Source organism: Procambarus clarkii, chromosome 43, assembly GCF_040958095.1.
Source record: "Procambarus clarkii isolate CNS0578487 chromosome 43, FALCON_Pclarkii_2.0, whole genome shotgun sequence".
NCBI lineage: Eukaryota > Metazoa > Arthropoda > Malacostraca > Decapoda > Cambaridae > Procambarus > Procambarus clarkii.
Genome location: NC_091192.1, coordinates 27,123,755 through 27,137,291, shown reverse-complemented (window position 1 = coordinate 27,137,291; position 13,537 = coordinate 27,123,755). Strand labels below are relative to the sequence as shown.

General features: G+C 41.2%; 1 protein-coding gene across 1 annotated transcript; it reads right to left on the bottom strand.

Moving 5' to 3' along the window:
• Positions 1 to 6,558: 6,558 nt before the first annotated feature.
• On the bottom strand, positions 6,559 to 7,137 carry LOC138349896 (protein starmaker-like). The gene has a single exon (XM_069299886.1). The coding sequence runs from the start codon at positions 7,135 to 7,137 to the stop codon at positions 6,559 to 6,561; it is 579 nt and encodes a 192-aa protein (XP_069155987.1).
• Positions 7,138 to 13,537: the final 6,400 nt, after the last annotated feature.

Genomic DNA, 13,537 nt, shown 5'->3' with positions numbered 1-13,537 from the left:
GCTTGCCCTGCTATGCGAACTTCATAGTTTCTTTTTGCTTTCCTTATCTCTTTTTTAACATTTCTAACCAGTTGTACGAATTCCTGTTCTAAAGTGACCTTCCCATTTTTAATCCTTTTGTACCAAGCTCTCTTTTTACCTATAAGGTTCTTCAAATTCTTTGTTATCCACTTTGGGTCATTGGTATTCGATCTATTCAATTTGTAAGGTATACTACGTTCCTGTGCTTTGTTTAGAATATTCTTAAATAAGTTATATATTGAATCCACATCGAAATCCCCATTTACGTCACCTATCGCTGGGTTCATGTCGCGCTCCAAGACCGGCCCACACCCCATACCCAAGACTTTCCAATCAATTTGACCCAAAAAATTTCTTAGGCTATTAAAATCAGCTTTTCGAAAATCTGGCACTTTAACAGAATTTTCTCCTACAGGTCTATTCCATTCTATGCTAAATCTGATTTCTTTGTGATCACTGTTCCCTAGCTCACTCCCTATTTCGATGTCATTAATTTGTGTTTCCCTGTTAGTTAACACTAAATCTAAAATATTATTTTCCCGTGTTGGTTCCTTAATGTGTTGCGTAAGAAAGCAATCGTCAATTAATTATAGAAAATCTTCTGCTTCACTATTCCCTGTTTTGTTCACCCAGTTTATTCCACTAAAATTAAAGTCACCCATGACGTAAGTACTGTTAGATCTAGATGCTCTAGATATTTCATCCCATAGATGCTTTGCTTCCATTCTGTCTAAATTTGGTGGCCTATATATAACTCTTATTATAATATTATTTGCTTTTTCGTATAATTCTATCCATATCTTTGAAGCCTCATATCCCTTTAGATAACAGGAGCGATCCTTATCTTTGTGAAGCCTCATATCCCTTTAGATAACAGGAACGATCCTTATCTTTGTGAAGCCTCATACCCCTTTAGATAACAGGAGCGATCCTTATCTTTGTGAAGCCTCATATCCCTTTAGATAACAGGAACGATCCTTATCTTTGAAGCCTCATATCCCTTTAGATAACAGGAACGATCCTTATCTTTGAAGCCTCATATCCCTTTAGATAACAGGAGCGATCCATATCTTTGAAGCCTCATATCCCTTTAGATAACAGGAGCGATCCATATCTTTGAAGCCTCATATCCCTTTAGATAACAGGAGCTATCCATATCTTTGAAGCCTCATATCCCTTTAGATAACAGAAGCTATCCTTATCTTCGAAGCCTCATTGCTCATCACGTCTTAAGCGGTGGTTCCAATGCATATAAAGTGTGGATTTCTTCAACTTTATAAAGCTCAATAACAGAGCCCAATAATAGAGCCCAAGCCTGCCGGTTACCTGGCAGTCATGTAACGGTGCTCTATATTGAAGCTTTACTTACGTATAAATTACAGAAGTTCCGTAATAGCCTTCGAGATTAGTGAAGTTTCTTAAGCGGTTTCAATTGGTTCTCATGTTAAGTCCTCCTTGAATAAGTTATTGCTTTTGTTATCTAATTTAACAACTTTGAGATCACTGTCATTTTCCTCACACCAGCAATCAGAGGTCGGAGGTGTTTATTTATTATTATTATGCACTCCTGATTTAGAGCGAGTTTGGGAGAAGTCACATTCGCTCGATCACGGGTCTGGCTGGAGCGGTCGACGCGCACACCCTCCCTTCCCAGCCTCCGCAGCGACACTGAGCAGCTTCAGCTGGCGGCCGCCGCCGGTAGTGCCGCCACCGGCCTGGTAGATGGCGCGGCGGGCGGGATCAGTCTCTCCCTCTCTCTCCCCTCTCTCTCCCCTCACCCCTCACCCCTCACCCAAGCCCCTCATAACCCCCTCCCATCCCCCTCCTATCCCCCTCCCCCCTCTTTACATAAAAAAAACCTTGCTTGTCTAACGAATAATTCTTCTTTGCTGCATTAAATCCTTTGTGCTATCAGACGATATGATAATCATGATTTATACCTCATGAATTTCGAACGCCCCCCTCCCTCCTCCCCCTCGAACACCCCCCCCCTCCCTCCTCCCCCTCGAACACCCCCCCCCTCCCTCCATCCCGAACTCCCCCCCCCCCCCTCCCCAAGAACTTGGCACCTTCGCTAAACACGGGAATCTTAACCCAAGATTAAAAAGAAAACAGAAAACAGGAAGAAGGTGGCGCCGTGGGTTCAATAATCGACACAGATTGATCGACGTTTGATTAGGTCGATCCCCCTCCCCATCCCCCCATTCCCCATCCCCCCCCAATCCCCCCCTTCCCCCATCCCCCCCAATCCCCCTCCCACTGGGGAGTTTGGTCTCTCGCGGACACATTGGATTTGTGTTTGATAACACATGCGGGTACAGGACTTGCATTGTGTTGCTATCGTTAGGACGCTGTTATCGTGTTGACGCTGTTATCGTTAGGGCGCTGCTATCGTTAAGACGCTGCTGTCGTTAGGACGCTGCTATCGTTAGGACGCTGCTATCAAACTGACGCTGGTATCGTTAGGACGCTGCTATCATGTTGACGCTGCTATCGTTAGGACGCTGCTCTAGGTGAGTACACACAGTCAGATCACCACCAGAGACATCCTGAGACTGAAATACTCAACAGACGAGTGAGACATGAGCACGACATATCAAATACACACAACTCCGTTACCCTCTACCATCTTCAAGACGAAGACACACACCCCCTCACTTCTCGGTTAACGTATCCGGTTCATCCAGCTGAATGGCATCAACTTCTGGCCTGCCCTTGAGTATGTTGGTCGGGGTCAGCGAAACGCAGTTTATTTTTTTCAACTTCCTTCACTAGTGAAGAAAAAAACATGAGAGGTGTAGAGGAGAAGAACTTCCTGTCACATTCAATAAGCCGGTGGTGCCCGGGTCTCTTCCTCTTTCCCACCTCTTCCCTGCTTCGTGTCCTCCACTCCCCTTCCTGGTTCCCTCTATCCCCTCTTCTTTCAGAAAATGCATTATTAATGTCACTAAAAACTCTATGGTAATCACACAATACACTTCACACTTGACTCCATGCAAATGGTATGGGGGATCTCTATAAATGTTGCTATTTTTTAAAAGTATTCACCTTAGGCCTATCCCGACTAGACTATGTCTCTCCCATACCCCAGGTCACTCCCCCTGCAAAGTTGGGTGAGACTAACCATTAGCGTCTGGCCTCGCTTGGACAGACAGACAGTCATTCTCTTATATAGGTACATTGTAATCATATATTATTGATGCGTATATATATATATATATATATATATATATATATATATATATATATATATATATATATATATATATATATATATATATATATATATATATATACTCTGATATAAAAAAAGAATATATATTTATGAGGATGTTTTCATTGTGCTTCAAGGTTGTTCAAGTTCTAATTTATCTCTGTCTCTCTCTGTCTCTGTCTCTGTCTCTCTCTCTCTCTCTCTCTCTCTCTCTCACTCTCTCTCTCTCTCTCTCTCTCTCTCTCTCTCTCTCTCTCTCTCTCTCTCTCTCTCTCTCTCTCTCTCTCTCTCTCTCTCTCTCTCTCTCTCTCTTTCAGCCCTGGTGGTAGAGGCGGCTGGTGTTGTCATCACTACAGGGCTGACAGCTCACGTCTCCCAAGATGACAAACAATTCCTCATTTCCCGCGTTGTCTCGCTAAGAAAGTCTCTGGTGCGTTGAGTGTGTGTGTGTGTGGGTGTGTGTGTGTGTGTGTGTGTGTGTGTGTGTGTGTGTGTGTGTGTGTGTGTGTGTGTGTGTGTGTGTGTGTGTGTACTCACCTAGTTGTACTCACCTAGTTGTGTTTGCGGGGGTTGAGCTCTGGCTCTTTGGTCCCGCCTCTCAACTGTCAATCAACAGGTGTACAGGTTCCTGAGCCTATTGGGCTCTGTCATATCTACACAGGAAACTGTGTATGGAGTCAGCCTCCACCACATCACTTCCACATGCATTCCATTTGTCAACCACTCTGACACTAAAAAAGTTCTTTCTAATATCTCTGTGGCTCATTTGGGCACTCAGTTTCCACCTGTGTCCCCTTGTGCGTGTGCCCCTTGTGTTAAATAGCCTGTCTTTATCTACCCTATCAATTCCCTTGAGAATCTTGAATGTGGTGATCATGTTCCCTCCTAACTCTTCTGTCTTCCAGCGAAGTGAGGTTTAATTCCCGTAGTCTCTCCTCGTAGCTCATACCTCTCAGCTCGGGTACTAGTCTGGTGGCAAACCTTTGAACCTTTTCCAGTTTAGTCTTATCCTTGACTAGATATGGACTCCATACTGGGGCTGCATACTCCAGGATTGGCCTGACATATGTGATATACAAAGTTCTGAATGATTCTTTACACAAGTTTCTGAATGCCGTTCGTATGTTGGCCAGCCTGGAGGGAAAGGAATCTAGACAGGGCAGCTTCCCATCCTTCTCCATCTTCTCGATGCATAAGCAACAGGGCTCCATCAAGGAACATATAATCTCTTCCTACAACCAGACCATCACCAGAGAAGTCTTAACATACAACACGGAAATCATCGATAGATACAGCGATAGCAGGCGGCTTGATATCTGCGAGGCACTACACATTAAGAAGTCAACACCAGCAATCAACAGCCAATTAATGCACAACTATATTCTACCCATTTCAAGACTCCGCACCAATATAGAAGCATCAAGAAATATGGGCCAATAGGCCCTTTGCAGCTACTTCCATTCTTCCCTTTAAACTTACCCAATATTATACTCATTGTTTCGTGTTCTGTCTTGTGTTTTCACCACATCCAAAACTGTTGTAACATATCACCTCACACAAATGCAGGTATATAAAATGAAAGCCATTTGAATTATAGTATAGTAGGACTCTGTTTAGTGTTTGCAGGTTTTAGTTGTGTGTGTGTAAACTAAAGTCTTTGAAAATGTAATAAGTTATTACGAAACGCGTTCAAGTGTCGCGTCAGACTAGAAATAAAAATTAATTTTGGAGAATTGATTTTTGAATTACCACCAACAGTGAAAAGAAATGTAAGAAAGATTGAGAAAATTCGTGTTAGAATTATTAATCTTACTTTTTCGGTCATATTTAATAATATATGTCTACAGGAAAGACTGCTACCAAAATATACTAATTATATATATATATATATATATATATATATATATATATATATATATATATATATATATATATATATATATATATTTATATTACAGTGTCAGACCACGGAGGAAGAATTGAAACAGGAATTTCCTTAAGTACTTTCGTATATTAATACATCTTCAGAAGGAGTCCTTCTGAATATATATATATATATATATATATATATATATATATATATATATATATATATATATATATATATATATATATATATATATATATATTCAACCGTAAGCGTGAAATCAATTATTCTAGCACGAATTTTTTCTTTACATTTTTCTTCACTCAAGAAGAAAGTTAAAAAACTAACTCTCCAAAGCTCATTTTCCAGTTTCTAAAAAGTGTAGATAAAAATTAACTCTCCAGAACTTTGGGGACTTAATTTTTCAACTTCCTTCTCAAATGAAGAAAAATGTAAGGAAAGTAGAGAAGATTCTCGCTAGAATCATTGATCTTACTCTTTCTATCACAGTCAATGATATATGTCTATAGGAAAGGTTGCTACCAATATATATATATATATATATATATATATATATATATATATATATATATATATATATATATATATATATATATATATATATATATATATATATTAGGTCCAGTGGTATCGAACCCGGACCCATAATTTTGAATAGCCTTTGCTGCAAACCTCTCACTGGCGCCATGCTAGCTCCCTGAGGCAATTTTTCACTTGTTAAATTTCCCAAAAGTTGTGTGTGGCACTGTGCCTCAGTGCCTGGGCCCCAGTTTCAGCACCCTGCAACTCTCTCTCTAAGGCGGAGGAGAAAGTTAGCCAGTATTTCCTCCGTTCTGCTCAAGCATTCCCCATCCATTCCTTGTCATTGGGAAATAGTGAGAGTTTGGAAAGTTTGTGTGTGTGTGTGTGTATAGTCAATGGCCTTTCTAGGTGTGTTCTCTATTTTGGGTCAAGAATTGCGATTTCTTGGGGATAAAAATATATATGGAGGTTATTTTGAGGGAGTTTTGGGTTGGTTATAAGGGGAGGGATTATGCTATGCTCTGGTGTTCCTTAGAAGCGAGTGGTTTTTATAAGTTTGAGGCACTCGGAAGCATTTTAGTCTCTTGTAAGCATAGTTCACTGTGTGGTACAACTCACTGGCCCCTTTAGTTCAACTTACTGCCCCTGATGATTCAACCTTTTTTCCCCCTCGGTGACTGACCTTTTTTGCCCTATGGTGATTCAACTTACTGCCCCTGATGATTCAACCTTTTTTCCACCTTGGTGATTGACCTTTTTTGCCCTATGGTGATTCAACTTACTGCCCCGGTGATTCACCTTTCTGCCCCAACATTGATTGAACTTTCTGCCCGTCACTGCCTCACTGAATCAACTTCTTGCCCCGTTCACCCAATTTCCTCCTCGCTGCTCTAACTTACTTCCCCTCAACCAATCATTGTCGCAGCCTATAGTCCGTATGCTCCAGGATCATGTTATAATGCTCTGTCGACTGGCTGTTATCTCGGTCATGCTTCATCGACCAGCTGCTGTTATCTGGTTCATGCTCCATCGACCAGCTGCTGTTATCTCGTTCATGCTCCATCGACCAGCTGCTGTTATCTCGTTCATGCCCTATCGACCAGCTGCTGTTATCTCGTTCATGCTCCATCGACCAGCTGCTGTTATCTCGTTCATGCTCCATCGACCAGCTGCTGTTATCTGGTTCATGCTTCATCGACCAGCTGCTGTTATCTCGGTCATGCTCCATCGACCAGCTGCTGTTATCTCGTTCATGCCCTATCGACCAGCTGCTGTTATCTCGTCCATGCTCCATCGACCAGCTGCTGTTATCTCGGTCATGCTCCATCGACCAGCTGCTGTTATCTCGTTCATGCTTCATCGACCAGCTGCTGTTATCTCGGTCATGCTCCATCGACCAGCTGCTGTTATCTCGTTCATGCTCCATCGACCAGCTGCTGTTATCTCGTTCATGCTCCATCGACCAGCTGCTGTTATCTCCGTCATGCTCCATCGACCAGTTGCTGTTCTTCTCATGCCTAGTCGACCAGAGATTATCAGTGTTAAGCCCGGGTCGATTTAACGACCCAATTTTAACTTGTTGTCACTTTGGCTGTGCGTCGATCTTTCGTCGACCAGTTTCGTGTTCGGCCAACAGAGGGGCGAACGAACGCAGCATTCGTTATCATCGAAATCGTTATCAACCTCTTTCGAAATCCAGCCTCGATCCAGCACCCTCTTCGTGGTCTGTATGACCCAGTGCCAACTTCGGTCGGGACCACATTTACGTAAGCCGACGTCGGGGATCCAACGGCCCGGTTCCAACTTTGCGGAGGGAGGGGGGGGGAGGAGGCTACTACACAACTACAGTCCGACCTTACAAACAATGGACAACTTCTCGGTAATTCAGCCGTCAAACGTTTCTTACTGATAACCACTCTCCGTACGATTTCTTATTGCTATCATTCGAACACTCTCTAGCATTGCATTGCTCTCTGTTCGAATTGCCAGAATCTGTTCGAATTGAAAAAGCATTACCAACAGAACCTGAACACCTAACTTAACCTAATCTAGACCTAGCTAAACGCAAAATTCTTAGACGTAAAAATAATTTATATTTTGAGAAAATTCCGATATTAAATAGACAGTATGTCAACCTTGATGAATACGTCATCGGGCTGGGTCGCAGCCGTTTGGATGAGCATAACCTAAGAACCGATTGCACAATCGACCTTTGTAACAACGGTGTCTTAACCGCCGATGGGGGCCATCGACCCGGACTTAACGCCTCACAGATACGTTGACATCCAATCCCATCTCTCTCTCTCTCTCTCTCTCTCTCTCTCTCTCTCTCTCTCTCTCTCTCTCTCTCTCTCTCTCTCTCTCTCTCTCTCTCTCTCTCTCTCTCTCTCTCTCTCTCTCTCTCTCTCTCTCTCTCTCTCTCTCTCTCTCTCTCTCTCTCTCTCTCTCTCTCTCTCTCTCTCTCTCTCTCTCTCTCTCTCTCTCTCTCCCTCTCTCTCTCTCTCCTGGTTCTTCTCGATCAATGGCTTCCATTTTCATCATGATTTATTTCTGGTCTTCGCAACTGGACGAATACAACGCTCAATCATTCAGGTTTCTTTCGAAATACGTAAGAGTGTGTGGAGTCGTCCATCTCTCATCTGGATCTCTTACGAAATGCGTAAATGGTTTCCGGAAATCGACTCACTCTCCCGGATTTTTTTTTTATCTCGGGAAGATTGAAGTCGGTCTGAAATTACCCTTAATCCCTCGTTATGTTCCCTTGAGGGCAATAACGACCTCGCTACTCTCGAAAGAACTCCAACTCAAGCTTAAGAAATAACTCCAACTCAAGCTTAAGAAAAAAAACTCCAATTCAAGCTTAAGAAAAAAAACTCGAATTCAAGCTTAAGAAAAAACTCCAACTCAAGCTTAAGAAATAACTCCAACTCAAGCTTAAGAAAAAACTCCAACTCAAGCTTAAGAAAAAACTCCAACTCAAGTTTAAGGACAAAAACTCCAACTCAAGCTTAAGAAAAAACTCCAACTCAAGCTTAAGAAATAACTCCAACTCAAGCTTAAGAAAAAACTCCAACTCAAGCTTAAGAAAAAAAACTCCAACTCAAGCTTAAGAAAAAACTACAACTCAAGCTTAAGAAAAAACTCCAACTTAAGCTTAAGGAAAAAAACTCCAACTCAAGCTTGAGAAAAAAAACTCCAACTCAAGCTTAAGAAAAAACTCCAACTTAAGCTTAAGGAAAAAAACTCCAACTCAAGCTTGAGAAAAAAAACTCCAACTCAAGCTTAAGAAAAAACTCCAACTTAAGCTTAAGGAAAAAAACTCCAACTCAAGCTTAAGAAAAAAACTCCAACTCAAGCTTGAGAAAAAACTACAACTCAAGCTTAAAGAAAAAACTCCAACTCAAGCTTAAGAAAAAACTCCAACTCAAGCTTAAGAAACAACTCCAACTCAAGCTTAAAGAAAAAACTCCAACTCAAGCTTAAGAAAAAACTCCAACTCAAGCTTAAGAAACAACTCCAACTCAAGCTTAAAGAAAAAAATCCAACTCAAGCTTAAGAAATAACTCCAACTCAAGCTTAAGAAAAAACTCCAACTCAAGCTTGAGAAAAAACTACAACTCAAGCTTAAGAAAAAACTCCAACTCAAGCTTAAGAAACAACTCCAACTCAAGCTTAAAGAAAAAACTCCAACTCAAGCTTAAGAAATAACTCCAACTCAAGCTTAAGAAAAAACTCCAACTCAAGCTTGAGAAAAAACTACAACTCAAGCTTAAGAAAAAACTCCAACTCAAGCTTAAGAAAAAACTCCAACTCAAGCTTGAGAAAAAATCCAACTCAAGTTTAAGGAAAAAAACTCCAACTCAAGCTTAAGAAAAAACTCCAACTCAAGCTTGAGAAAAAACTCCAACTCAAGTTTAAGGACAAAAACTCCAACTCAAGCTTAAGAAAAAACTCCAACTCAAGCTTGAGAAAAAACTCCAACTCAAGCTTAAGAAAAATCTCCAACTCAAGCTTAAGAAATAACTCCAACTCAAGCTTAAGAAAAAACTCCAACTCAAGCTTAAGAAAAAAATCCAACTCAAGTTTAAGGAAAAAAACTCCAACTCAAGCTTAAGAAAAAACTCCAACTAAAGTTTAAGAAAAAAAACTCTAACTCAAGCTTAAGAAAAAACTCCAACTCAAGTTTAAAGAAAAAACTCTAACTCAAGCTTAAGAAGAAACTCCAACTCAAGCTTAAGAAAAAAAAACTCCAACTCAAGCTTAAGAAAAAAAACTCCAACTCAAGCTTAAGAAAAAAAACTCCAACTCAAGCTTAAGAAAAAAAACTCCAACTCAAGCTTAAGAAAGAACTAAAAACAAACGTTTAAGCAGTCAGTTATGTTGAGAATTTAAGGCTCGCAGTTATTATTTCTCACTGCTGTCTCTAATTGCTCCTAACGCTTAGAAAACAAGCTCTTAAGCTGTCACTTGAGGGGGAGGGAAAGCTTAAAAAAAAGTTAGGGAACGACCCTATAGAAAAAGCTGATAATCTGTCACTTGAGCGATGTTAGACGCTTCTTGAGGTTATTTTGAGGTTATCTTGAGGTTATCTTGAGGTTATCTTGAGGTTATCTTGAGATGATTTCGGGGCTTTAGCGTCCCCGCGGCCCGGTCCTCGACCAGGCCTCCTTTTTGTTACACATTCCCCGGGAAGCAGCCTGTAGTCTAACTCCCAGGTACCTATTTACTGCTAGGTAACAGGGGCATCAGGGTGAAAGAAACATTTTGCCCATTTGTCTCCGCTTCCACCGCTTAAGCACGACCTCAAACTCAGCACTGGTGTGTACATGCTCTCAGCCTTCAAGAATGAGACGTGTATGAGTGTATGAGAGTGTTTGTATGATTTCCTGTTGGGAGGCTTAACTTTGTTGAATCCATACAATTTATGAATATGTATGTATGCCTGAATGACTGTGGCAGGAACAGTTTGCTGGGTCATTAAAACTATCTGCTTGAATCTATCTACGAATGTATATCAATATGAAGGTATTTGTATCCATATATGTAATTATGGGTATATGTGCATGACGATATGTATGAATATGTGTATATGTATCAAACATAAGGCCAGGCGGTGGGCGAGGAGCTCGTTAGAGATGTCGTCGTTATCCTGTGCTGTATGGTGAGGTCTGGGTCTGAGACACCTGCTATCTTCATGCTGGTGTCTGAGCAAGAGAGACACCAGCTTGAAGATAACAGGTCAGTCTTCTCGAAAGCTGTGTGGTGGCCATACCGATACAAGCAGATCGAAGGTGACAGCCTTCATTGGACCGTGTAAACTGGTATACCCACATTTGCATTTTGGAGAAGGTTCAATTGTTTATTGGGGCCTGTTCTTGAGTATCAAATCAGCCGTCCGTTTTGTTTTGAGATAAATAATCAATTCCAATCATTGGTCTGGGGCTGTCGGTTTCACTCCATTTGAAATTTCATTTTAAATCATTCTTCTGTTTTATTCCGTTAACTCATAGTGGAGTTGTAATATTTATGGGATAGGTTGTTTGTTGTTATGGTTGTTGTTCTCTGTTTCTCTGTTGTACCGTTTTGTCTATATATCTTCTGATATGGGTGTTCAATTCCCCTATTCGTGTATCCGTTGTTCATTAATTCTTGAAGACTTCTGTCCAGTCCTCGTGGTCAGTCGGAACAATGCGTAAGGATCCTGCGTATATAAGAATTGATTACGCTGGTCTTAAATCTGTCTGCGGGGGGGGGGGGGGATTCGGAGTGACCATTCGTACACATTCCAGTCTGGCTGGGTTTAGTATAAACCTGTGTAGTGAAGGTGTTTGGGCTTTAGTTCTGACGTGGACGTCGAGGAGAGAGGGAGAGACCGTATGGCTGGCGAGACGCGACTGTGAAAATACATTTCACAGTCGATTTTTGTTTTCAATGTCAGAATACATTCGAAGAGTGAATGTATTCCGGAGGTACATTCCTGGGGTGTTTACTGACGCCATGTTTGACTGACTTGACAACACGCTCGCTGTGTTACGTGATTAAACTGAATAAAACTTCGGAAAGTTGTATATGAGCTGTCGAATAATTGCGTGTGGACACGTATCCATGATTGTGTGGAAGAAAGAGAGAGAGAGAGAGAGAGAGAGAGAGAGAGAGAGAGAGAGAGAGAGAGAGAGAGAGAGAAAGTAGGCGAGAATAAGAAAGCATGGGAGAGAAAATATGATTGTGCAAGAGAAAGTCAGACAAACAGAAATAGACAGAAATAGAGAGACGGAGATAGCAAAAGAAAAAGAGAGATATAAATAAGAGAGAGCGAAAAAAAAGAGAACATGAACCCCCCCTCCCCCCCTCTCACACCCCCAACCCACACAACCCCCCCCCCCCTCGCCCCATAACCCCCTTTCACCCACACCATTGCTACTATCACTTCCTTCTTCCATCTTCCATCCTTCCTTCTTCCTTCTCTCTCATATCAAACCATTCTCCTTTAATAGCATTTAACATTAATACCATTTCTTCCTCAGTGACAAACATAAACATAGATTAAAATACAAATAAGGGAAAAAAACACATTGAGCTTCGACACTATCCCTCAACAAAAATATAATATCCAAGTTTCTCCTCCAAAACCTCCCGTTTTCTGTCGCGAATTGAAAAAAAATATGTGAACTAAGCCCTTCATCGAGTGAAAATTATGTTCCGTGTAGCGAAAATCTCTCGTCTCCCTGCGACCAAAACTATACATATATAAATATGTATATATATATATATATATATATATATATATATATATATATATATATATATATATATATATATATATATATATATATATATATATATATATATATATATATATATATATATATATATATATATTTTGTTTTCAACGGTTTTCATCCAAAGTCATGTGTTATTTTAATTTTTTTTTTCACTCGTGTGTTTAAAATTGTATATGTGACTCCTGCAAACGAGATTCGCGCGCGCGCGCGTGTGTGTGTACTCACCTAATTGTACTCACCTAGTTGTGCTTGCGGGGGTTGAGCTCTGGCTCTTTGGTCCCGCCTCTCAACCGTCAGTCAACTGGTGTACAGATTCCTGAGCCTACCGGGCTCTATCATATCTACATTTGAAACTGTGTATGGAGTCAGCCTCCACCACATCACTGCCTAATGCATTCCATTTATTAACTACTCTGACACTGAAAAAAATCTTTCTAACGTCTCTGTGGCTCATCTGGGTACTAAGTTTCCACCTGTGTCCACTTGTTCGTGTCCCACCCGTGCTGAAGAGTTTGTCTTTGTCCACCCTGTCAATTCCCCTGAGAATTTTGTAGGTGGTTATCATGTCTCCTCTTACTCTTCTGTTTTCCGGGGATGTGAGGTTCAGCTCCTTTAACCTTTCCTCGTAGCTCAATCCTCTCAGTTCCGGGACGAGCCTGGTGGCATACCGCTGAATCTTCTCTAACTTTGTCTTGTGTTTAACTAGGTATGGACTCCAGGCTGGAGCTGCATACTCCAGGATTGGTCTGACATAAGTGGTATACAGGGTTCTGAAAGATTCCTTACACAAGTTTCTAAAGGCAACTTGTGTGTGTGTGTGTGTGTGTGTGTGTGTGTGTGTGTGTGTGTGTGTGTGTGTGTGTGTGTGGCGGATAGCGCGCTCACCTCCACAGCTCACGAGCAAAATTGACTCGAGATCGAGCCCCTGGAAAGAGACAGTCTGTCCTCGCATACAAAGACCCAAGCTCGTTAATTCGGCCGCCAAACCCCCCGTTTATGAATGAAAAGTGATTTACAAACTAAACAACTAACTATGTATAGTTAGGTGTTAACCTACGCCTAACTATACATAGAATTTATATGTATAATAATATTAATTTACATAAGAGA

Coding starts and splice junctions, on each gene's coding strand:
- LOC138349896 (XM_069299886.1), bottom strand. CDS start 7,137: ATGGAGCATGACGGAGATAACAGCAGCTGGTCGATGGAGCATGAACGA.